Source organism: Centruroides sculpturatus, unplaced genomic scaffold (assembly GCF_000671375.1).
Source record: "Centruroides sculpturatus isolate CEXI.00-Female unplaced genomic scaffold, Cexi_2.0 scaffold1972, whole genome shotgun sequence".
Taxonomy (NCBI): Eukaryota; Metazoa; Arthropoda; class Arachnida; order Scorpiones; family Buthidae; genus Centruroides; species Centruroides sculpturatus.
The window spans coordinates 52642-80547 of NW_019386193.1; the positions used below are offsets into that span (position 1 = coordinate 52642).

At 27.6% G+C, this 27906-nt stretch overlaps 1 protein-coding gene across 1 annotated transcript in view; it reads left to right on the plus strand.

Moving 5' to 3' along the window:
• Positions 1-27639, plus strand: part of LOC111614020 — a gene marked incomplete at its 3' end in the record, with an annotated part of 37744 nt that extends 10105 nt beyond the window's left edge. Inside the window, exons 5-16 of the mRNA XM_023355398.1 lie at positions 855-1015; positions 5873-5964; positions 6045-6115; positions 13181-13292; positions 14622-14716; positions 15257-15313; positions 17202-17303; positions 20077-20143; positions 24370-24488; positions 24595-24659; positions 25457-25560; positions 27533-27639. Coding sequence (XP_023211166.1) covers positions 855-1015; positions 5873-5964; positions 6045-6115; positions 13181-13292; positions 14622-14716; positions 15257-15313; positions 17202-17303; positions 20077-20143; positions 24370-24488; positions 24595-24659; positions 25457-25560; positions 27533-27639 — 1152 coding nt within the window. The remainder of the gene's footprint in view (positions 1-854; positions 1016-5872; positions 5965-6044; positions 6116-13180; positions 13293-14621; positions 14717-15256; positions 15314-17201; positions 17304-20076; positions 20144-24369; positions 24489-24594; positions 24660-25456; positions 25561-27532) is intronic.
• Between the last annotated feature and the right edge of the window lie 267 nt (positions 27640-27906).

Sequence of the window (27906 nt, forward strand, 5' to 3'; positions counted from 1 at the left end):
AAAAATCTTCGAAGCATAAATATTACATAAAATATAAAATTAATTTTATTAAGTTTTTATATAAAAATCCTACGTGCTTTTAAACCTATTTTCCTTTAAAAAAATCTTAAAAAATTTAAATCGATAAATATTAAAAAAAAGGAAAAAATTTTAACATTCAATCAGCAAATCATCAGTAAACGTGTAAAGGTTATCAGCCAAGGAAATGAGGTAGTACAACGTCCATAGAATATTTAAACCTTTAGGGCTTGTACCTACGGCCACTGGCCTGTTGCTAAAGGTAAATAGCATTTTCGAGTAGTTAAAAAAAGTTTTTTTTTCTTCAAATTTTTTTAATGTCTGCCCCTTGGAGACAGATGGCCATCACCCTGTCCTTGACATTGGCGGAACCTCATCACTAAGACTGGTCCTGTTGACACAAAGATTCGTTGAACTCTAAAATCTTTTGATAAATACTACCAAGATTTTTTGATGAATATTCTAATAAAAATTTAATGATAAATTTTTTTAAAATTAAAAAAATATATATTTTGTATGTAAAAGTGCTGTTTAGATGCCAACCGTACTTTAAAATGTATTTATTTCTTTTGAAATTAAGCGTTTTAATTCTAAAATTTATAGTCTTTATCTTAAAAAAGACTTCATTCGCGTGTTTTATTGCCGTGTGACGTAATTTAAATTTAGTAAAGACGTATATAATTCGCGTAGTGATGATATAATTCAAAGAAGTGAAGCGTTGTTTAATAAGGCGAAATGACTCAAATATCTGGAAAAATAAATTAATTTATATGTTAAATTAATTCGAAATTGATTATTTAATATGTTTAATAATTAATATCAATTTTAATTTCTAGATTTTTGAATATAACGAATTACCACAAACGCAAACCTTACTTCATCCCAACGATCCACAAACGACTCCAACAATAAGAACTGGACAAACTCAATCGAATAGAAAATCTTGGCACGATTATGGAAGAAATTCCGAAACTGACAAAATACAAATTCCTAAACTGTAAGTACTATAAATCTCTTAAGAAATCTACAAAAAAATCTTTCGGTATTTTTAATAGAAATTAATCATTTCTTACTCTCTTTAATCATGATAATTTTAGGAATTCCCATCGAAGATATAAGATTACAAACCGATATACATATATTAATGTTTAGATTATTATTTAAACATTATAAATGTTTATTTACTTTATAAAAAAAATTGTTTTTCTAGGAGAGTAAACGAAACGTGCTGGTGAACACAACACGAATATGCGATATACAATCATATCGCTTCATACAAACCTTGAATATGTTTTGGTATCATTGCCTATCGTGAATCAGATAAACCGATGCAGCGTAAGAGCTAGGAATTAAACATGATGTTTAGAGAAACGTACAACAATCTAAATTACACTTTGTATCTTCTACATTTTGTGAGGCCAAGGTTACATCGGCCCATTTTTGTTTTATAGACGTGACTTTCAAAACCTTCTTTTCTCAATGTCTTTCTGATGAAATCTTTAGTTATAAACTAGAGAGAGAGAGAGTAGTCTATAGTAATTCTTATTTATTTATTTTTCTTTTAAGATTGTTTAATCGACAGGGTGTGAGTAAACGAGTTGATATCAGCGTGATTCCTGTTATACCCCGCAGTGCAACCAGCTGTGAAATCACCAATAGTCTTTTAACTATATAGCGCTCCAACGGTGGATAAATGATGCTATAACTAGTTACGTCTTATCTTACTCGTGATTTTTGATGATTGAATCTACTAACTGGTTTTTAAATCAATAGAAAAATTTTTAAAAGATTTAGTCAGGTTTCACTTGGTGTAACCTATACTCTGTGCGAGCTTAGAGGGGGGAGAAAAAAGACAGAGGGAATCTAGTTCGTTTATAGTTATAAATGTCGATTAATATGAATATTTCCGGATTTTATATATAAATTTATTTATATATAAATTTATTTATATTGTTAACTTTATACATAGTTTATTCTATTACGTATATTAATCTTTTATTAATTACATTATTATTATTATTTTTTTTTGTAAAGTAACATATCACTTAAGTTGATTTTATGAGCGTTTTTATGTTTAAAAAGTATTTTAAATTAGTCATCTAATAATACAAGAATTATTTATCTGATTTTGTTACCTTTATCCTGTTCCATTTTTAATTTTAACCTGTTAAATGGCTAATAATCNTTAACATTAAAAACTAAAATTTGGTTTATTTTAAGCACTTTAAAGCGCTAAATTCCTCCGTATAGTTTGAAGAAGTATACAAGAAATAGAGTAACAAATAATGATTAATAACGTTAGATGAGGGTTTTACGTTCCACCCATTGACTAAATTCATTTTGTACACCCATCACGGGACTTGATTTAACATTTCTATTTAATTTTTGATTAGAACAAGTAATCATTCGTTAAATATATCAGTTAAAAAGGCATTTTTCCAATTACAATTCTTAATATTTCATAAAGTGTATCGTGTTACAAATAGCATCGAAATTTGATAAATGACAAAATATTAATTGAAAAATAAATAAATAAACAAAATAATAAGCTCCTTTAGAGTATTTTTTAACATTTTAATTGGTAAAATCTCATGAATTATTATTATTATTCTTGGCGCAAGTTTTTCTTGAAAGTTTAAGTAACTCTCTCTCTCTCTCTCATGCGTTTTCCATTACTAAGCTCATTATTTACAGATTGTTGTAGAACAAACATTGAATAATAAATAATGTGCTTTAAAAATTAATTACTTCGTGAAAAATAAATAAAAGTTAACAAAAATTCCTGCGAAAATAGCAAAAATTTGTTCATTTTTAAAAGGTTGTAATTAGAAAATGTTTTATGATTCTAATTTAAATTTTCACTTTTGAATAAGTTTAAAAATATTAATTTTTATAACTAATAGAATTTTTTAAAATAAAATTTTAATATTTTCGTATAAAATTTGTCTTTTTGGGCTGAAATTTGAAAAAAAAAATTTTAGATCTATAAATTCCCATTGTCACCCATTCGTATGTCTGTTTGTCCTTCCTTAATCTCGAAAACGATGTTAGACAGACGAAAGTCGATACCAGATATGAAAAGCTTATTAAAACTTTAATCTTTATCCTATAAATTTTTGTTAAAAATTAATTAAAAATGGAAATTATGAATTAAATTTTTATACTTAAATTCGAATTAAAACTAAATATTTTAAATTTAAAATTTAAAAAAGAAAAAAAATTAGAAATGTAATTAAAAATAAATTCACGTAGTATAGTTTTATTTAAATTAAATGTTAAAAAAATTTAATTAAAATTTTTGCACAACACGAAAGAAAACTCTTCGAAGCATAAACATTTGATAAAATATAAAATTAATTTTATAAAGTTTTTATATAAAAATCCTACGTGCTTTTAAACCTATTTTCCTTTAAAAAAATCTTAAAAAATTTAAATCGATAAATATTAAAAAAAAGGAAAAAATTTTAACATTCAATCAGCAAATCATCAGTAAACGTGTAAAGGTTATCAGCCAAGGAAATGAGGTAGTACAACGTCCATAGAATATTTAAACCTTTAGGGCTTGTACCTACGGCCACTGGCCTGTTGCTAAAGGTAAATAGCATTTTCGAGTAGTTAAAAAAAGTTTTTTTTTCCTTCAAATTTTTTTAATGTCTGCCCCTTGGAGACAGATGGCCATCACCCTGTCCTTGACATTGGCGGAACCTCATCACTAAGACTGGTCCTGTTGACACAAAGATTCGTTGAACCCTAAAATCTTTTGATAAATACTACCAAGATTTTTTGATGAATATTCTAATAAAAATTTAATGATAAATTTTTTTAAAATTAAAAAAAAATATATTTTGTATGTAAAAGTGCTGTTTAGATGCCAACCGTACTTTAAAATGTATTTATTTCTTTTGAAATTAAGCGTTTTAATTCTAAAATTTATAGTCTTTATCTTAAAAAAGACTTCATTCGCGTGTTTTATTGCCGTGTGACGTAATTTAAATTTAGTAAAGACGTATATAATTCGCGTAGTGATGATATAATTCAAAGAAGTGAAGCGTTGTTTAATAAGGCGAAATGACTCAAATATCTGGAAAAATAAATTAATTTATATGTTAAATTAATTCGAAATTGATTATTTAATATGTTTAATAATTAATATCAATTTTAATTTCTAGATTTTTGAATATAACGAATTACCACAAACGCAAACCTTACTTCATCCCAACGATCCACAAACGACTCCAACAATAAGAACTGGACAAACTCAATCGAATAGAAAATCTTGGCACGATTATGGAAGAAATTCCGAAACTGACAAAATACAAATTCCTAAACTGTAAGTACTATAAATCTCTTAAGAAATCTACAAAAAAATCTTTCGGTATTTTTAATAGAAATTAATCATTTCTTACTCTCTTTAATCATGATAATTTTAGGAATTCCCATCGAAGATATAAGATTACAAACCGATATACATATATTAATGTTTAGATTATTATTTAAACATTATAAATGTTTATTTACTTTATAAAAAAAATTGTTTTTCTAGGAGAGTAAACGAAACGTGCTGGTGAACACAACACGAATATGCGATATACAATCATATCGCTTCATACAAACCTTGAATATGTTTTGGTATCATTGCCTATCGTGAATCAGATAAACCGATGCAGCGTAAGAGCTAGGAATTAAACATGATGTTTAGAGAAACGTACAACAATCTAAATTACACTTTGTATCTTCTACATTTTGTGAGGCCAAGGTTACATCGGCCCATTTTTGTTTTATAGACGTGACTTTCAAAACCTTCTTTTCTCAATGTCTTTCTGATGAAATCTTTAGTTATAAACTAGAGAGAGAGAGAGTAGTCTATAGTAATTCTTATTTATTTATTTTTCTTTTAAGATTGTTTAATCGACAGGGTGTGAGTAAACGAGTTGATATCAGCGTGATTCCTGTTATACCCCGCAGTGCAACCAGCTGTGAAATCACCAATAGTCTTTTAACTATATAGCGCTCCAACGGTGGATAAATGATGCTATAACTAGTTACGTCTTATCTTACTCGTGATTTTTGATGATTGAATCTACTAACTGGTTTTTAAATCAATAGAAAAATTTTTAAAAGATTTAGTCAGGTTTCACTTGGTGTAACCTATACTCTGTGCGAGCTTAGAGGGGGGAGAAAAAAGACAGAGGGAATCTAGTTCGTTTATAGTTATAAATGTCGATTAATATGAATATTTCCGGATTTTATATATAAATTTATTTATATATAAATGAATTTTATATAAAAGAAGCGTAAAAAAGTTAATTATATTGTTAATTTTAGCAATTTTTGGTTAAGGTAATGGAGAAAAATCCTCAACTAACAGGCTAATTTATTGTGTAAAATTCTTAATTTAAGTCGATTTTTTTGCGTGTTTCTTTGAAAATTGTATTTATTAAAGGGTTTTAAGTTTTAAAATTAAATGTACACAATAAAATGTAATTTTTTTTATTATAAAAGATTAATTTATTGTAATTTCAAAGGACAATTCATTAACGAAAGACAATTAAGAATTGAGTTTAAGCAAAATAAATATTTGATAACGTTAAGAAATTATTATTGCATACGAAAGTAGACATTTTACAGAACATTTTCTTAGAAAAATTAATTTTAAAACTATTATAAATAATTTTTATTAATGTATTTTTTCCCATATACATAAATACACACGAGACATCATTAGATGAAATTCTTTGCAATTCATCACTGAGCAATTACAGCGTTATTTTACAGAATTTTATGGAAATTTTTATAGTTATATCTCAGAATTCTCTATTGTTTCCTCTTATAATCATCTCAATTCTTCTTGTAGCCATTCGGATACCGGTTTTCGATATTACTTGGAGTCTCCAATTTCAACGAGCCAAAGGAGAGAAGATGATAGAATAAGCTACATCAACAAAGGTACAGAGCTTTGTTTATTAAGAATTCTTTATGCTTATCCAATAAACATTATAACTGATGTTTATTCTTTGCATACTCAGGTCAATTCTATGGCATCACAGTCGAATACATACCAGATCCCGACAAACCGCTGCGATCTCCAACTGTGAAGGTAATGGTTCCATTTGGTTGTGATCTTTTTTTCTCTTTTGTGCTTATAATACTCTGTAACCGGATCTCGAAAATTAATGATATAATCCAAATTTAAAATTTAACCTCCGATAGTCCATTTTTCCTTATTCGAAGGCGATTTTTTTTAATGCGATTTATGATAAAATCTTATGAAAAATGGGTAAACTGATTAAAAAATATACGAGCTTTGAATGTTTATAATCGGTTTCGTGAATTAAAATTAGCTTTTATGGTTAAAATTCTTTAATTTTCTAGCAAATTTCGGTTTTCATAGACTTAAATTATAAGTTTATTTCATATATATGACTACATTTTTTCGATATTTAACGTTTTATAAACCTTTTTATATGTTTTTTTAAAGTAATTTTAATGTCTATAAACGTTTAAAGGTCTATATAATTGGCCTTAAATTCAACAGCTGTTTATTCCTGTCGACGTGTTAACGCGCATTTTAAACGTTTAAAATGCTTTAAAATATATAGCTTAAGTATTTAACGTTTATATAATTTTATAAAAACTCGTATTATACAAATATTGTTGTACAGTACTTTGCTTAAAACTATAACACAAAAGTTCAATTCTTTTAATTATTTAAGTAACCGCAAGATATTAAATTTAAATATAATTTACATAAAACCTGAATTAAGAAGTAGTTTCTTGATATAATAAACATATTTTTTTAAGAATTGGAAATAAGTAATACACGATTTTTTCCAAGTTCACGTGAAAAATATCCTGGTATGATTTCGTGTCAAGTGCTCAAAGGGATATAAAACTGTTGTAAATTCATCAAGTGATTATGGCCTTTGTACATCAGTTTAATCATCATCAGATCGACCACTGAGAACGCCCAGGAGCTTAGAAAGGGCAGAGTTAGGGGCGTATTTAAGGGGAATAAACACCCCCGCAGCATGCAAAGAACTGGTCGAGACAGTTAGTGTGAATGGCCCTTAGCGTTGATAAGAAGTTGGCTTATCTTAAATGTATTAATGTAATAAATAAGATTCGATTTTCTAAATAAATCTTCGTCAGTAGATAAAGGAAATGCGAAAGTGTTACCAGAAAAAAAAAAAAAAACTTGATTTATAAAATTATTTTCGAGTCTATGCCAGTTAGTAGCTGTTACTTCTACATAATTTTTTCTCCCCTCAGCTTCAACAAAGTGTCTAATTTTAGTTGATAACGTCAAAAGTTTTATTGATATCTAAATTTATTTTACATTCTATTTTTTTTTTTCCTTTACTTTTCCTTATATGCTTAATAAAATATATTTAATATTATATAACAACTGATTTAAAGATAAGACATGGTATACTATAAACCATTCTTTTTAAGTATAGATAATATGCAAAAATATAGTTTGAAAATAAATAATTATCGTAATATTTGATAGTATTTAATAGGAATTTATTTATTTTCTACACCACACCCTGTTATAGTATCTAAAAAGCATATAAAAACTCCATTTATCGTTGTAATTTTACAAAGACCATCACGTATGTCACTCGTTAATTATAGTCATTATTCTTTGAAAATTTAGCATTCTTTGATAAAAATCCTTTGATACAGATAAGAAAAGAATCGTATAAAGTATCTTAATTTATTTTAAATTATATTAATTATCTATTTTTAAGTTTCTTCTTGATAGAGGAGGGAGTTGTTAGTATTATTTATCGTTGTTGATTGATTGATTCTTCTTGATATAAAACTATAGAGATTTAAAATTTTGATAGAGTTTAAAGCCAAAAAATAAAATAAGGATAAAAATTAGTTCATAAAATTACTAAAATAATTGAATTTAAAAGTACTTAAACCATATATTGGGTGGCTGCTTTACTATACTTCAACCTACATTTATAGATTTTAAGTAAATTTTAAAGTTGTTTACTGGTTAATTTATGTATAAAAAGCAGTAAATATAGTTAATTACGTAGACATAATGATATAATTATATAAAATCTTGCTGATAAATGAAAGTAAATCTGTTTCTTTTTAAAATTTTAATTATTCTTGTGTTGTTATAACAAGTATTCTATTGATTTTAAATGATTTAGAGCCTTTAGAATGCTTCAGAAAGTGAAAAAAAGTGTTTTTATTTTGAAGGTAAATTAAGTTAATTTATTTAAAATGTTAAAATGATCATCATCATAGAATTCACAAGCCTTTATGTAACTTATAAATAAATTTAATATTTTACTAATTTATGTATAATTTCCTTCTATAGTCATTAGAATCTAATAATTAATAAGATTAAATTTAATATTTCATCATCTAAAGATGCTAAAGATAATCGTCTCGAACATCTTAAGAAATTAATTAGAGCTTATATCTTAATAAAGTAGCTTGACTTTAATGCAAAGTCATTTTAGATGAGAGCTTCATATAGGTTTCAGGACAAAATACAACTCTTAATAACCGAAAAAAAATCCATAAATAATAATAAATATTTATGAATTATTTTGGTAGAGATAAAATTAAATTCTTTACGAAAGAAAAAAAGAAATAAGAGGGTGATTCGGGGGAGGGGGGATTGTTGTAGTTCTTTTCTCTATAATAAACGACAACTCTGCAACCGTCTTGCAAGAATTTCGCTATAAATATTTGTAATTTCGAGATACAACATGCTCAAACTTTTTATTTTACGACTTTATAATCACACTTAATGAAAGGAGACAGCAGATTTATGGCTTGTACCTAAGGAATATTTATCAAAACAACTTAAATATTAGTCACGTTTAATAATAAAACCTTTTAAAAATTGTCTACTGAACATTCTGATTGGTTTCATTCTTTCGTTTTTTTTTAAACATATACTACGCCATAAATACTTGTTTCTGATACCTCTAACTTATAATAATTATTAATTCAGGCAATGTTTTACTTATCTAATGGAAAGTAAAGTGAAATGAATCATAAAATAATGTATTAAAAAACTATTTTTATATATGAAAAGACGTTTATTGCACAGATAAAGTGCTTCGTGAATCGTATGAGTGTGAAGATAACTGACTCGATGACAAGAAAATGGCAAAAGGTTCAACTTGTAGTCCTCTTAACATGACACATCAACACCTTCCTTACCTTCACCTTTGATCCTAAAACTCTTTGTTTCAGATTAAACTGATATTACGAGAACTTTATTTGTTTATTCTCATGCTTCCTCGTCAAAAAATTTATTATTTTTCACAGTTTAAGCACTTAGAATTACACTCCCATCCTCTAAAATCTTTCTTCCTCCCTCCCTTACACGATTCATAAAAGTTTTTATACTAATGAACCAGGAAAGAATTAAGAAATAAGGCGTGAAAAATTGTCGATAATTTGTTTTTTTAATGGATTTAATATCTATTTAAATGGAAGTAATTAATTATAAATCAAGGAGAGATGTATATAGCATACGTTCCCTTTATACAGACTTCGTACCTGGTACAAAGGTCGCTTAACCTTTGGGGAAAAAAAAGGTCTAGATTACACTTATCACAACTCTGGCTAGAAAAGAGCCAGAATAGTTTCTAACCACTAGGAAATTGCAAAGGTGGGCGTCAATTTTGGCGCGTGCTAGTAACAAAGGGTCATGGCTAGATTGGGTACGGTATGTAAATGAGGCCATGGCTATAATTCTGTTTATTTAGCGACCAAGTTTATAGGTGAAAGGTCTTGGACGCTGTCCACTTGTCCTATCGTCACATAGATGTAATGAATGCAATTTAATCAATCATACACGACCCTGTCTAGACATAGCCTAAATCTAACTCAATAGGAAGAGAATAAAGCCTAACACCCTAATTCATTGTACAGTTATGTAAGGAAAAAAAAACATTTCTTTCATTTATTAATGAGAAAAATATTTTAAAATGTATAAATATTTAAAAATTAAATAATTTTATCTTATTTTTTGCCAAATTTCTATAGTTTAAACGGCTCGATCCGCTTTCAAATACAGAAAACTTTACTGAAACATTCTAAATTTCCAGAGAAAATTATTATTTTTTTCATTAGAAAATACTTCTAGACATTCTTCTGACCTTAATGGTTTATTAAATAATTTATTAACAATTTTTTTCTTGTATAATATGCATAAAAATCTAATTAATAGATCCAAATATTTAGATTTTACATCTATTAAAACATTGATTTCAAGGTATTAATTTCTACAAAACTATTTCGTATTCTTGTCGTTTCCCTTTTAAAACTACGTAGGATGGCCTATTTTAAGTTAAAATAATTAATTTCTTTTGACTAATGTCAAAAAGATAGCTTGTAAGCTGCATTTTCAAGTAAATTGTAGCTCTATTTAAAACCTTAAAAGCCTCAAGTAACTTCAAATCTTTATACAATAAGTCTTTAAATTGTGGGAAAATGGGATAAAAATATTCTAGAACAATCAAAATTAATACTTTTAAATAGAAAAATCTTCATTAAAATTCATTCTGGTGTTGTTTACTGCAATTTTTTAATGTTATACATTATCTTAGAATATTTACTGTCAGTATGATTAATTATAAAATTCGCATCTTTCACCCTAATAGCCTCAACATTGCATAACGAATTTTACTTCCTTTCGCTATCTTCTATTTGTAAGTCTAACAAATTCAAAGATTGAGCAATTCTAGCAAATCCAGTTCTGTAATTTTCTTCATATTATTTTATAAATTGAAGCATTTCGTGTAATCTTGTAAGGATGCAATTTTGCCTGTCATAATTTAAATTTTTCAACGAACTGATTTAAAAAATAGAAAATTAAATTATTTTTTTCTCTTATTTTACGTTACAATTTTTCATCTAAAATATGCCACTTAATAAATTTTAAGAGATCCAAGGTGGTTTCTAAGAGATCCGAGGAGGTTTCTGAGAGATAAGAGAGAGTTTTTGAGAGATTCAAGTAGGTTTTTGAGAGATTCAAGAAATTCAGAGCGGTTTCTGAGAGATCCAAGGAGGTTCTGAGAAGATTCAAGGAGGTTCTGAGAAGATTCAAGGAGGTTCTGAGAAGATTCTCAAGGAGGTTCTGAAAAGATTCAAGGAGGCTCTGAGAAGATTCAAGGAGGTTCTGAAAAGATTCAAGGAGACTCTGAGAAGATCCAAGGAAGTTTCCGAGAGATAAAGAGGGGTTTTTGGGAGATTCAAGGTGGTTTCTGATAAGATCCGAAGAAGTTTCAAAGAAGTTCCAAGGAGGTTTCTGAGATAAGAGTAGTTCTTGAGAGATTCGACTAAGTTTTTAAGAAATTCAATGAGGTTTCTGAGAGATGAAAATTCGTCGTAAACAAATTACCATTGGAACAAAGTTACATATTGTCTTGTTAGAAGATAGAAGCTTATTTACTCAATCACCATTATGACAGAAGTCAATGCTTACTGACCTACCAATTATAATAGCCGGACAGAGAGGGTGTTTCACTCCATGAGGTCAAATCAAGTGAACCCTTGCGACAATAGCATCTCGAAAGAAGTCAAGGTTTCTCCGTCCACGATCTTGGCAATAGTCGCGAATCGTGATATCAAGAACCAATATTGAATAGAGTCGAGGAGTATCTGCTTTTATGGGTCATTTGGGTCAAAATTATATTTATGTAGTCCCCATACTTCGTCGGAATTTTAAAATAGTATCAGTTAAAGGCGTTGGCTAAGTGACAAATGTGTTTAGAAGTTCGAAACTCATTTTTATTTTTTTTCTGGGAGGGTGTTTTCGTGAAGGACAGACACACACACACATCCGGGATTTGTCCAAATTTAAGTAATGAGATAAATTCTTACGTGTATATATATCTTCATCATTTTTAGTATTAGAATTAGTATTCAAGTAAAGATTTCTAACTATTTTTGTTGAGAAGAATAATCAGTTATTGCCGTGTGATCTCGCCTGATTAATAGGTCAGTCACGGGTTTATATAGGGCTTGGCTGTATGGGTAGGTCTTTTGGAAAGATGATTAATGAGAAAGAGAGTATGTCCTGTAGATTAATCCTAGGACCAACCACTAGTTCGATTCTACTATAGACCACCTACCGATTTTGCAGACAATCGACTTAGCTAGCAACTGGTTTACTTTCTTTCTTCTGACGTCTAATAATCACTGTTAAATCTCTCGGTTATATATCAATTGGAGCAATTAGTAATTGTAAATGGTGATTATTAATTAAATGTACTTAAATTTTATTAATTTCCTTGAATATTTTTCATAAGAATAGATAATATATTAATTGTAATTGTTAGAAACGAAGCTAAAGATTTTCTCGTCTAGCAGTAAATTTAATAATTATCTTACTTTTAGAATAAATAAAACGACTATAAAAATTTCAAAACTTCTTTTATTTCTTCCTGTGATGGTTGCTACGTTCGTTTATTAGTCCATTCACGCACTATTATAATTAAACACTGTTTCACCTTCAAAAGTTCTCTCTCTCTCTCTTTTTTTTATTTTCTTTCTCTTAAGTCGACTGGTTCCTACAGGTACCTTGTCACCAGAGGGGGTTCCTAGATGATAAAGTCACCTTCATGAAGATCGCACGATTTTAATGATGCCTATCAGCTATACAAATTTTTGACACCTGCAGTAAGAAGATAACGTTAAGAGATGTATTCACAGCAATAATATTCGCGTGTTTGCCTGGTTACATTAATAAATCTTTGTTAGAAAATTTAAAAAATAAAAAAAAAATATGAATAATTTAACACTTTAANTATAAAGATTTTATATATAGAACTTTAATTCGAGGTAAGAGTAACCACAAATTTAAGGTGTTCTTGAAGTACATACAGTACTGTACCTGTACCTGAAGTGTTGTATAATATATCTGAATGTAAAGTAAGGTATTTTTTTAACTAGAACTAAATAAATTTGCAAGATGTGGTTGTTTTGAATTTAAGAATTGAAATTAATTAAAGTTTATAATCACAGCCATGTTCTATTTTTAGAATATACTATGAATTTATGATAAGAATACTTAGAATTTAAGATACAATTTACAGTAAAAATACACGCTTTTTTTAATAAATTAAACTGTATTTTCGTTTATTTTGATGTTAAATATTTAATTTATTTAATTTAGTCGGTGGTGATGTTAGTTTTTAGAGAAGAAAAATCACACGAAGACGAAAACAAGGCTTGGCAATTTTGGCACAGTAGACAACATAGTGTTAAACAACGAATATTAGACGCGGGTAAGTTTATTTTCAAATAAATTTACTATTAAATTTTAAATTAAAATAAATATTTAATAAATTAAACTATAAGAAAAACTTAGATTTTAAAAAATAAAATTTGATTTTTAATGCTGCAAAAACGAAATGGAATTTATAGATAAGTATGTTGTTTTAAGTCAAATATTTTTAATATTTTATGATAATAAGAACTTTAAATATCTTATTTTCTGACAGATAAAACGTTAATTTTAAAAGAAAACCACTCAGAAAGGTTGATTTAATTAGCACGTTCGTATGTCACGCGGTATTTAACATTCATAAAAAGTAGATCTTAACTAGAGTCTACATAATTACATTCCGTGTCGATAAAACTAAACACGATAGAAATAAAGAAACAAAAAAAAAAAAAAAAAGAACACCTATACAATATATTTGATGCACTTACACACATATATAGGTGTGGATATAGCCTTAATGGTTCTTATGCTACTTATCTTCATCAACTTGACACTTGCTCTCTAGAATTTTCAACTGAATTTTAATGTTTAGTTTGTCACGCAGTCGAATCTAGTTCAAGGTAACAATTACATATATTTTTAGTTTGAATTCGTGAACATTTCTTTGTGTAGATCATAAGTCTCTTCCGGATCTTATTATGATTTATAGTTTGTTTTTTTTTTTAAAATAATTAATCTGGGATACATTCAGAACGGCTTATACCAGTAAGTTTACTTATCAGAAATTGAATATATGGCTAAATTATATACTAAATTAATAAATTTAAACAGGAAATAATCATAATTTAAGTATACTGTTACGATAAGTGTTGAAGAAACTAAGCTACAACAGCTCGATTCAGCTAAACTTCTTCTTATCTATCATTGATTTAACTGAGTTTAGTATAAAAAAAAAATACGTATAGAAAGAAAGGCAAGCATACAAACAACCCTTATCAGGCAATAGATATACTTAAACCAATTTTCTCTTATAGATAATAACTTAAGAATAAAACTTTAGCATTGGTTCCTCTTATTATCTCATCAACAAATAAGCGACTGTACTAGTTGTTAACTAATGGAAACAACAATAGGGATTTTTTTTTTAAAGTCTAACCTTTGTTAAGCTCACAAGGGTGGCCTTGTCTGTCCCATCACTTCACTCCCTCATTTTATGCTCCGATTAGATCTCCAAACCAACAAAAATTACCAGGTCCTGCTGAGAAACAATGAGTAGTACACAAACGTGTTTTGAATATAGAAAATTATCCCTCTTTTATATCTTTTAAAAAAATTTTTTAATGACTTTTTATGAATTTAAATTTTGTAATTTTTCTATTTTACTTTATAGATACGAAGAATAGTTCGGGAATAATTGGACAAATTGAAGAAATTACTCATAATGCCATAGCTTTCTACTGGAATCCAATGGAAAGCCCAGCTAAGGTAAGGTCCTATTTTACGTGTAGTCCTTCATCTGCATTTTTAATTTAACTATCCCACTTTTTGAAAAGGTTATCTTTATATTTTCCTTTCAATCATCTTAAGAAACGTGTTATTCAATATAATTTCTTTAAGATTTGTGCCAATACGTGATAAAAATGCCTTTCTTATATACAAATTTATAAGCTTATTCGTAGGTAAATTAACATTAAACTTTAATTGACTCAATTAATTAGATTTACAATTAAATTTTTACCTTATTAAATGAATTATCTATTTAAAAATAATTCATTTGTTTAATAATTTATATAAATTTATGTTTTAATCAACATTAATTTCTGTCAGAGTGATTTATTTTCTAATTTTTACACGAATTTTTGATGAATTGTTTATTATAGATTGAAGTTATTTACACTGTTTACTACATAAAAAAATTAATTTTAAACATAATATTTAATAAATTTATATAATATCTCATAAAAATCATTAAAAACATCCTACATATTTAAAAAAAAATGTTTTTTTTTTTCTAATTTCTTTCAGGTGAATATAGCAGTTCAGTGCCTAAGTACAGATTTCAGCAATCAAAAGGGCGTTAAGGTAAATTACACGCTCCCTCTCACCTGTTTAAAATTTAATTCTACCCTACTAAAAGCGAATTTTAAACGTCGACTTATCAGTTAACCCGTAAAATGTTTAATTTATCAGTATATTTATTGATTTATAGTGTACATAATTGTTTTATACACGTTATAAAAAAGCTTCAAAATGCAATTTTTCATCCCCTAAAAAAAAATCGATAAATATTTAACGTAAAAACATCGTTAAAGTCTTTTAATTTACTAATTTTGTTGGCATACGGGCGTTAAATCTTAATTATTTTTAGTCGTAAAAGATTAAATTATTATTATTATTTAAATATTTAAGTTTTTAAATATTTTAAGGTTTATTTATTTTTTTTTACATTTTTAATTCACTATAATTAGATCTTGTTAAAAGGAAACACGTTTGCTGAAGGGTGTAAACTATTCATAATTATTACTTTCTGTCAAGGGTTTTCGTGCTTTAAAGTTCTTCTGCGACATTTTGTTGTTAGGAATAACATAACGTGTAATTTGTACGACTCTCTTGTAAGTGGCAAAGTTAGATTTACTCATTGTACACTTCGTAATATCTTATACAATTATAGGGTGTGTGTTTCTTATATTGCCACTTAAGTTGGCCTGAATAAATATTTTAACTCGTTTTGCATATTGTCAAAAGATATATTGTTTGCAACTCATACTCTTCTCGTGCTTTACAATCATTTATTTGATATAAATGTATAGAAATGTATCTTTAAAAATGTAGAAACCTATCTTTATATAGTCCTATATATAGGCTATATATATATGGAGGATGGCAAAGTTCAAAAACGTTGAAATTTAAAGTTACTGTGTTAGTTTATATAGTAATTTTATCTTTGTGTATTATTTTAAGTGCCTAGAGTCAGTTTAAATGTATTAAATTATGGTACTAATCCTTTAAATTTACTGCTTAAATCGTGAGTTATATGGCTTTCGAAGATCCATATTATCAATTGCGTGAGTTTAATGAGTAGTTTAGAGGCAAGAATTATGAGAGAAGTAATTATTTAGAATATATGAGTTACATGGAGTATTACATAAGTGATCAAGTATATTTACATTAGTTATATGGTTTGAATTTATGTGGGATAAAAGATGATTCCAAGGCAATATGTATAGCTCTTATAATTCATTTTCTGTAAGCTATAGAGCCGTATAAATGCACACAATCACTCACACTTATATAATGCTTCTATGCGACTATATACAAAATATATGATATAGGTCCTTTAAACTTTAATAAATTTGATTTACACCTGATAGAAATATAATGTAAAGAGCATATAAAAGCTTAATTCTTAGTCTAATTGTATCTCATAGGTGTTATGAATTTCAATTTTGGAGCACAGTTAAACCTTTTCACAGTTAAAGGATCTAAAATTAACAATAATAATAATTAAATACTTCAGGAATAAAGCTTTTATATTCCTTTTACTGTATGTTTCTATCATGTATACATTCAAAGTTATTAAAGTTGAAAGTTATACAAGTACTACATATATTGATTTAATATTTGAAGCAGAACATAGTGAAATTCCCATTTGAAATCCATTGAAAACATACAGTACAATTAGATGTATACTTATAAGTAAGATAGGGTTTAATTGACTGATTTATTTGGAATGGAGCCAGCAAAAGTTATCATGTGTAGGTAGCAAATTAGGCTGTAGAGATAACAAACACAGGAAATCATCATTCAAGTTATAATTCTGAACTTTATAACACCTGCAAAGACCAGTTTCACTTTGCCAAATTTGCTCAAAACTCACTTGAATATTGATCAATTAGATTAAACGAAATTTTCGTAAATCGTATGAAAATTTTAACATTAAATAAATTTATTTATTTTTAATTATTTTTAGGGTCTTCCGCTTCATTTACAAATCGATACTTTTGATGAGTATCGAGAAAACAGCACGCCAACCCATCGAGGATATTGCCAAATTAAAGTCTTCTGTGATAAGGTAAGGACCCATTGGCAAAATATTTTCTTGTAACAAACTAATTTTATAAATTTTTTACTTTGATAACGAGTTTATAAAGGTAATAAACGTGTTTATAACACACATTTCTACGTATCTGTGTAATGTTTCGATCTAGTAACAACGCTAAAAAAAATTTCCCCCCCCCCAATTTTTTATTGTTAAAAATAATATTTCCGGTTACTTCAAGCGTGTAACTTGTATTTCATCTAAACAGACCGGTATGATTTATATTATGCAAAGAAATTTGCTTGAATTGGATAATTTGAGTAAAGAGTTATGATGTTGCAAGCTTATATGCACCAATTTTCTAGTTATTCTTTACTTCACGGACGTCGACTTTTTATCATATTTTTGAATCTTTTTTACTCTTCTCTGTATATTTAAATACGCCATTAAATAATTTAGTTTATATACTTTACTATAGAATAAATTTTTATATCATTCTAAACTAATTTCAAAGAATTTTTAGTGCTAAATTGCTCCGGAACTACGTGTTCTATTGATGCTAAATCAAGATAAATCTTTAATTTTCTTACATTCTAATGCTTATATAGGCAATTTATATAAATAATAATGTTAATTTATTGATATAGAACTAAATTTTTTAAAGTTTAAGTCATGATAAAAAGAGTTTTAAGTCTTAACGTTAGAAAAAAATAGAAAAATCTACCCAAAAAGTTAATTTTTATTAATAAAAATTCTAAGTTTTCTCAACTGATTTCTTGTTAATAAACCGGTTAACATCTTTAAGAAAATTACACATTAACTCTCTTAATTACTATAAAGATGCGTGTTATAAATTTAATGATATTATCATTTTAAACAGCATTTAAGTTAGTAAATTAACATTTTATTTTTTTACACATAATAATTATCCAAAAAATTATATATTTAATGCTATAATTAATAGAGATAAAACATTATAAAATTATAATTTTTAAAGTCACATTCACGAAACGACCTTTCAGTTTTCTAAACCCTTAACACAAACACACACACTAAAGGTCACCCCTTTATCAATTGTATTTAAAATACATTGTCTCGAGAATTTCAAAGAATGGGAGAAAAGAGACAAATTTGAATTTCTCTATGATCTATGGGTTCTTCGCATTTTTATCTTTGTGGCAAGTGCGACATGGCACGAATTGGAATATCTGGACGTCATTTTTCGTGACGTCATTAATTCATCATGTTGAAGGTCAAGCAAGCGGCTAAACAGATTATGAAAATCTTTCATGTACAGAGCAGGTGGTATGTTTTGATTGTCTTAAGGTCATTGTCCGTAGAAGATCGTAAGTTTTGCTTCAGGAAAATACCTTAAAAACATTATATTTTTTTAAAAAAAAGTTTATGTTTTAAAAGTTAATCGATAGCTTATAAAATGCAAATGATACATCGCTTCTCTATAGTAAAAATCACAATTATAGAAAGAGGGGGGTCGTGTGTTAGAGTTATATAACTTATCACTCTATAATTTAAAACTGAGAAAATACCCAAGTGTTTCTTTTTTATTATTATTTTGATCGATTATCCAAGCGAATAAAAACAATATTTTTTAATCTTTCGTTTAATTCCCCCCTCCATTTTTTTTTTTACCTTTCCTGTAANTTAAGAAGCCTAAAGCAACCTATCCGGACCCGACTATTTGACTACTCAGTAGATAAGAACTGTACATTTGCATGAACGGAACATTAAGTTGTCTCTGAAAGGGATGAAACAGGATAGATTCATGGCATACTTACCATAACAACACTTTGACTTACTCAATAATTCGATGATATCAGAGACTATGTGTTAATGGAATTTATAGATAGAATATTATATTTAAATAATTTATACATATTTTATACAAAATACAAATTATTTTTTTACTATTATCATCATCAGGCGGGAGAAAGAAAATCGAAGAAATGTATCATCCACCCTGTGATAGATCAGAGTTTTATTCTATGAGTGATTTATTAAAACCTCCTGTTTTATTTACTCCAACAGAAGATCTTGATAAAGTAAGACAACCTGTTTAATAAGAAATTATTCACCATTTTTTTTTTCTTTCTTTTTTCCTTTAAACTTTTAACAGAATTATAAATTTGAAATCACTTGACATTTTCAGGTAACAAACATGGATTTAGGTTTTTATGGAAATCACACTCCTGTAACAGAAGACAGTAATGGAGGGTAAATCGAACTGTATTTATTTATAAAATATTTATTTAGTTTTCTATCTTCGTTTTTTATATATAATTTACATAAGTTAACATATTTTAATTAAGAGGCATTAACATTATCTATAAGGACGTGATTTTTATAGAATATTAAGCCGAAAATTTAACGTATGTTAGTTTTAAAACTTGTAAAAATCGTATATTTTAACGATAGTAAATCATTATCAGAATGATATTTTTCTTGGTATCTCGTGCTACTCGAAAAGCCTTCTAGCAATATCTCTTGTCAATGCCCCTTTTTCGGTCGTGTCATTAGCCGTTAGCGAAATTACCTGTTAAATTAAATCCCCTTATCGTAATAGATGTGGGACGTTTCCTGTTTGGTAAAAGCAATTTCTTATCAAAATGCCATATTTTATTGTTAAAACGACCCGCGTATCCTTTATTCATCCGTTAAATTACAGTGCACATCACTCTTTTATGTAGGCATATATCTTTTTGTAAAGACAGGAAAGATGACACTAGCTAGCAATTAACTATAGAATCACGTACCGTATGATTGACAGCATTGTCCTGTATGTTTGTAGGGAGCTGAAAGGAAAACCCGAGATGAAGAAAGACGGGCAGCAAAGAGAAAGATGTCAGCAACAGGAAGTAAGTATATCCATTAAGTATTCAATTTCCTGTTTGTACTGTTCTTTGTCAGGTTAGACGGCGTAGCTAATTTCTATTCTACATATAGGTAAAACTTCTAGATCTTTAGTCAGATCTAAAATAAGCATTGGGATATTGTTAAAACATTCTTAAATATTTTTTTTCTTTATTATATTCTATGAAAGAATGGATTGAGTGAAATGGTGTGAATACCAATATTTATAGAAGAATAGCTTTAGAATCAAACTATACTTTAAATTACCTCCGTTATTATTTTTTTAAAAATGATAGTATTGAGGATGTATGATACTGGTAAATTATTGTGTAGAGTTGTATACTTTAAATATATTAAATTGGGTTATTTTAATAAAATTGCATGCAAAATATTATATTCGTAATTTAAAATTAATTATTTTTTTTACGAATTTTAACTAATAGAAAAATATAAATTCTATTATAAACATGTATCCCTGTTACATTTTATTATTTTTCCCCCCTTTTCACCCTCTTTAATTATATCTAGAGATATAAACATATAAAACAAATCCTTCATATAACCCTTCATACATATGTATCTGTATTATCTTGTAATGTAAGCTATAGTACTGTACTGTACTGTACATTCAGCACTTACGCATTGTATAAGATGATACAGATAACACTTAAATAATTCATAAAAAGAAACATAGAGTTAAAGGAGAAAAAAATTATAATTTTTAAAGTCACATTCACGAAACGACCTTTCAGTTTTCTAAACCCTTAACACAAACACACACACTAAAGGTCACCCCTTTATCAATTGTATTTAAAATACATTGTCTCGAGAATTTCAAAGAATGGGAGAAAAGAGACAAATTTGAATTTCTCTATGATCTATGGGTTCTTCGCATTTTTATCTTTGTGGCAAGTGCGACATGGCACGAATTGGAATATCTGGACGTCATTTTTCGTGACGTCATTAATTCATCATGTTGAAGGTCAAGCAAGCGGCTAAACAGATTATGAAAATCTTTCATGTACAGAGCAGGTGGTATGTTTTGATTGTCTTAAGGTCATTGTCCGTAGAAGATCGTAAGTTTTGCTTCAGGAAAATACCTTAAAAACATTATATTTTTTTAAAAAAAAGTTTATGTTTTAAAAGTTAATCGATAGCTTATAAAATGCAAATGATACATCGCTTCTCTATAGTAAAAATCACAATTATAGAAAGAGGGGGGTCGTGTGTTAGAGTTATATAACTTATCACTCTATAATTTAAAACTGAGAAAATACCCAAGTGTTTCTTTTTTATTATTATTTTGATCGATTATCCAAGCGAATAAAAACAATATTTTTTAATCTTTCGTTTAATTCCCCCCTCCATTTTTTTTTCTACCTTTCCTGTAATGTTACAACATATCTGGAGGCGAAAAAGACTTTACAACTAGAATTGTCGATAGTTCATTTTCGAACACGTATGCAAATATATTTACGTGCTTTAATTTCTTAATGAGTTACGGCGGAAAGGAGTCGTGTCTCGAGTTTCTCTACTGAGTCGTAAAGACACCCAGTATAACGACTTCATCGTCAGAGGGTAACTTTAGGACATTGATCCTTGGGGCATCTACGACGACTTCGAGTAAATTGTAAGCGCATTTTGGCGTTTTAACCAGATTCCATCCTCATCTTAAACTCATTTTTTCTAAAGGAAACCTTGTTTTAAAATATTGGATCAAAACAACATAGGATTTTAATCACCCCAGGCTTCAATTTTCTTCTATGTTTACCAAGGATTCGACATTTTCTTTCGTGTTTATCACCGTTAAAAAAATGTGAATCATAAAAAAATAAAAATAAAAAAACTTCTGAATTATTTATTAAATTTAATAATTATCTTACTTTTAGAATAAATAAAACGACTATAAAAATTTCAAAACTTCTTTTATTTCTTCCTGTGATGGTTGCTACGTTCGTTTATTAGTCCATTCACGCACTATTATAATTAAACACTGTTTCACCTTCAAAAGTTCTCTCTCTCTCTCTTTTTTTTATTTTCTTTCTCTTAAGTCGACTGGTTCCTACAGGTACCTTGTCACCAGAGGGGGTTCCTAGATGATAAAGTCACCTTCATGAAGATCGCACGATTTTAATGATGCCTATCAGCTATACAAATTTTTGACACCTGCAGTAAGAAGATAACGTTAAGAGATGTATTCACAGCAATAATATTCGCGTGTTTGCCTGGTTACATTAATAAATCTTTGTTAGAAAATTTAAAAAATAAAAAAAAAATATGAATAATTTAACACTTTAACGCTATGATATATATTCATAAATAAAAGTTTTTAATTAGGAAAAAAAATATTAACGCAGTGTACCTTATTTTTTTGTGGGTTGATTAATTTTTTTTTTTTAAGTTAAATTAAATCCCCTTATCGTAATAGATGTGGGACGTTTCCTGTTTGGTAAAAGCAATTTCTTATCAAAATGCCATATTTTATTGTTAAAACGACCCGCGTATCCTTTATTCATCCGTTAAATTACAGTGCACATCACTCTTTTATGTAGGCATATATCTTTTTGTAAAGACAGGAAAGATGACACTAGCTAGCAATTAACTATAGAATCACGTACCGTATGATTGACAGCATTGTCCTGTATGTTTGTAGGGAGCTGAAAGGAAAACCCGAGATGAAGAAAGACGGGCAGCAAAGAGAAAGATGTCAGCAACAGGAAGTAAGTATATCCATTAAGTATTCAATTTCCTGTTTGTACTGTTCTTTGTCAGGTTAGACGGCGTAGCTAATTTCTATTCTACATATAGGTAAAACTTCTAGATCTTTAGTCAGATCTAAAATAAGCATTGGGATATTGTTAAAACATTCTTAAATATTTTTTTTCTTTATTATATTCTATGAAAGAATGGATTGAGTGAAATGGTGTGAATACCAATATTTATAGAAGAATAGCTTTAGAATCAAACTATACTTTAAATTACCTCCATTATTATTTTTTAAAAATGATAGTATTGAGGATGTATGATACTGGTAAATTATTGTGTAGAGTTGTATACTTTAAATATATTAAATTGGGTTATTTTAATAAAATTGCATGCAAAATATTATATTCGTAATTTAAAATTAATTATTTTTTTTACGAATTTTAACTAATAGAAAAATATAAATTCTATTATAAACATGTATCCCTGTTACATTTTATTATTTTTCCCCCCTTTTCACCCTCTTTAATTATATCTAGAGATATAAACATATAAAACAAATCCTTCATATAACCCTTCATACATATGTATCTGTATTATCTTGTAATGTAAGCTATAGTACTGTACTGTACTGTACATTCAGCACTTACGCATTGTATAAGATGATACAGATAACACTTAAATAATTCATAAAAAGAAACATATTTTTAAAGGAGAAACGTGCTGAATTTTCAATTCAATTGTTAAAGAATCTCTTGAAATTCGTAGCAAATTTACAGTTAAAAAAAAAAAAAAGACATTTTATACTTTAATTCGTTCTGAAAAACCAAGAAGTAACAAGTTCATCATCTTAAAGATAGAAAATTATGGATATTAAGGCAAATTGTAAACCCTACCCACATTCTTTACGACTAGAGAAAGAGGGAGAACACTTCGAAATGGGCGGAGAAACAAACCATAAACTTCTTAGGTGAAATGTTTAAAACCGATGGACAATAATGTATCTAGCTCTTAAATATCTCTGTATGGTTCCCATTTTAAGGTATAGCCCTTAAATATACAGTGTATATATATATATATATACACATAATTCTGTATAGAATAGTTTCAATTATTTTTATTATTTAACTATCCAAGTAACGACCTACGATAGTGAATGACACTTTGAAGATAAGGTCGACACTATTTCTCAATACAGCTTCTTTTTTTTTTTTTTATGGTAATGTGTTGCAAACCCCATCATTTTATGTTAAGAAGCCTAAAGCAACCTATCCGGACCCGACTATTTGACTACTCAGTAGATAAGAACTGTACATTTGCATGAACGGAACATTAAGTTGTCTCTGAAAGGGATGAAACAGGATAGATTCATGGCATACTTACCATAACAACACTTTGACTTACTCAATAATTCGATGATATCAGAGACTATGTGTTAATGGAATTTATAGATAGAATATTATATTTAAATAATTTATACATATTTTATACAAAATACAAATTATTTTTTTACTATTATCATCATCAGGCGGGAGAAAGAAAATCGAAGAAATGTATCATCCACCCTGTGATAGATCAGAGTTTTATTCTATGAGTGATTTATTAAAACCTCCTGTTTTATTTACTCCAACAGAAGATCTTGATAAAGTAAGACAACCTGTTTAATAAGAAATTATTCACCATTTTTTTTTCTTTCTTTTTTCCTTTAAACTTTTAACAGAATTATAAATTTGAAATCACTTGACATTTTCAGGTAACAAACATGGATTTAGGTTTTTATGGAAATCACACTCCTGTAACAGAAGACAGTAATGGAGGGTAAATCGAACTGTATTTATTTATAAAATATTTATTTAGTTTTCTATCTTCGTTTTTTATATATAATTTACATAAGTTAACATATTTTAATTAAGAGGCATTAACATTATCTATAAGGACGTGATTTTTATAGAATATTAAGCCGAAAATTTAACGTATGTTAGTTTTAAAACTTGTAAAAATCGTATATTTTAACGATAGTAAATCATTATCAGAATGATATTTTTCTTGGTATCTCGTGCTACTCGAAAAGCCTTCTAGCAATATCTCTTGTCAATGCCCCTTTTTCGGTCGTGTCATTAGCCGTTAGCGAAATTACCTCGCGTGATCGAAGTTAATGTGAAAGGATGTTACCTCTGTTTGAATTTATAACATCCATATTTATTTTTATTAAAAATTATATATTTGAATAATTCGCTTATCTTAACAAATAGGATATATATATATATATATTTAAATTTTAATAGCATAAATCAAAGTAATCCCTTTAAATTTTTATCGTTAGTTTTGAATAATGTATTTAAATAATAAAAATATAGTTTATCACTTAGATTTTAAAGCTGTTTACGTGATTGTATTTAAAATAATTTTTTTTAATTAAAACTCTTGCATTATATATGAGCATATTTATCTTTTTCTGTCTCTTAATTAAAATTATTTATATTTTTCTGTCATTAAAATGAACATTTACTATTGTTAGTTCATTTATTTTATTAACAATTATTAATTATTTTAAAAAATTAGTTTAAATCATAAGCATAAAATCTGAATTTATTACCATTATTATTATTTTATAGATTAGATCATCGAGAAACACCAGTGGATGTTAGGTCAAATGTCGAAATAGCATTACAAAGTTTACCCCCTGCTAAACGGATTAAAACGTTTTCTAATGATAGAGGTGAATGTCATTTTTAATTATTCTCTCATCAAGTTAAATTTATAAATTGTGAATAAATTCAAAATTTAGTCAATTATATATTTAATTAATTAATTACTCGAGTATAACATGTTTATAGGACTAGATATTTGATTTTTTTTTTTTTTTTTGAAATTTAAGAAGCTTAATTATCATCTAAGATTTTAATTTGGCAATTAAAAATAGTTAATTATTTTCTTTCCTTTATTCCGTAGTTAGGTTTCTTTATTATTTATGAACATTTTAGGGAATTTTCTGGACTTTTATTCTTCATTTTTTCCCTTATTTCTTTTTTTTTTAATTAAAATTGATACAATTGTTGCATATAATAGTATAGTTATTAATTAATTCGATTGTTATTGCTTTTCAATTTAGTGAAAATTAGTGCAGGAAAATAGCAAAAGTTTGGCAAAATTATGCAAATATTTATTTTTTTTAAAGTATGACATAAATAAGAATAATTAATTTTGCATTAATACTTAGTGACTTTTATTCAGAGAAATAATATCAATATAATGATTAAACATTAGTGCAAAATTTAGGCAAGAATTATCATCATAAACACAAAATTTAGGCAAGAATTATCATCATAAACACAAAATTTAGGCAAGAATTATTATCATAAACACAAAATTTATGAAGAAAAAGTTAAGCAAGACAATAGGAAAACAATGGTTACAGCTAATTAAAAATTAGAGCATAAATTACTAAAGTTTTTGCTATTATATGGGCTGGCATTTTATATTTTTCACTTATTATTGAAAATGTAAAGGAAATTCCTCATATTTTAATTCGTATTTTTTTATTTTTTTTTCACTTTAGTAAAGTCTAATGCATTGTGACTTATAAGTCAGATTTGTGGTATTTATAGGGGGGAAAAATAAGAAAAAATGATTTAGTTTATTACATAAAGGAAGAGATAAAATGGGAAAGTTATAAAAATCGATATTTATTTTGTTCCGAAATAAGGAGAAAGGAAATAAATAAACGTACGTGGTTGAACAGCTTAATGACCTTATCGCAATCACTACACGCTGAGAAATGGCCTAAATTTTTCTCTAGTTTAATCTAGTGTAAATTATTTTGTTTTTCTCTACGAATCTCTCGTCGTATATTTCAATAAAAAATGAGATGTCAGCGATGACAGAATTGCACAGATTTTTATTATTTCTCCTCCAAAAATAAAATAAAAAATTAAAAAATTCTCTTTGTGTTTACGTTGACTTTAGTTTAATTTTTAAAAGAAAATCCTTGAAATTCGAATCGTATTTATCCTTGAGTTTTAAAATACAATCTGAGATAATTTAATTGAAATGAAGAAAGAAATAAAAGTTAGAAGTAGGAATCGATTTTTAATTGTGCTGACTAAACTAGGGGCGTGATCCTTTACTACAAAATCTAATAGCGAGATAGCGAATTTCACCTTGGGTTTTAACATGGGTGAACCAGGGTCCAGCTGCCTGTGTGACATTGACTGAAATAGAATCCAACCACGCCTTCGTTTGTTGGAAGTTGAACGTGATTAATTCAAATCAGATCGACAATTAGGTTGCAAAATCGTCTCGTTCCATTTAAAGAACTTCAGTGAAGAAGAAGAAGAAGAAGAAGAAAATATCCGGTGACAGTTTAAAATAGCGTTACAAAATCGTTTCCTCCCCTAAAAAATCCATAGATTATTCCACAGGGGGTCACGAATTTCTAACAAAAATCTTACCTTTTCTTCTCTTCTAATAACACTAGGGGTGGGGAATTTTACTTTTGATACTTAATTACACAGGGGTGAGGATTTTTCAACTACGTCAAGGGTGGGATCTTAACTTTTACTGTTTAAAAATCGGTAGATTAGTTTTATTAAACAGAGGAGGCATTTTTAAAGTTAGTGAGATATTTATTTAAAAAAAAAAAAAAAATTATTTGAGGGACCACGACAATTAACTGTCTTTTTTCCCTTCAGTGATGTTGTACGCAAGGCAGGAGACAGAAGACATATATCACGCCCTGCATTTAGTGCCTCCTACATTGGTTGGTCTGTCCATAGCGGTAAGTCTCAGAAAAAATTTCGTTTTTAAAAAAAAAAGAAAGAAAAAAAAAGAAAAAATCGTAAAGGCAACAAAATGTCTTAATTACAAGAAAATTAACTCAAAATTTTTATTGATTCTTTTCTTATGTGACTTGACTTTCCGCTCAGGATAAGCTAACTGTGGGTTGATAGATAACTTGATACCTTTATTTATTTTATTTTCTTTGTTTTTTTTTAAAAGCGAAATTTATTTTAAATTTTAGAAATAAATAAATAAATATTTCTAACTAACTTTTAAGATTTAAATA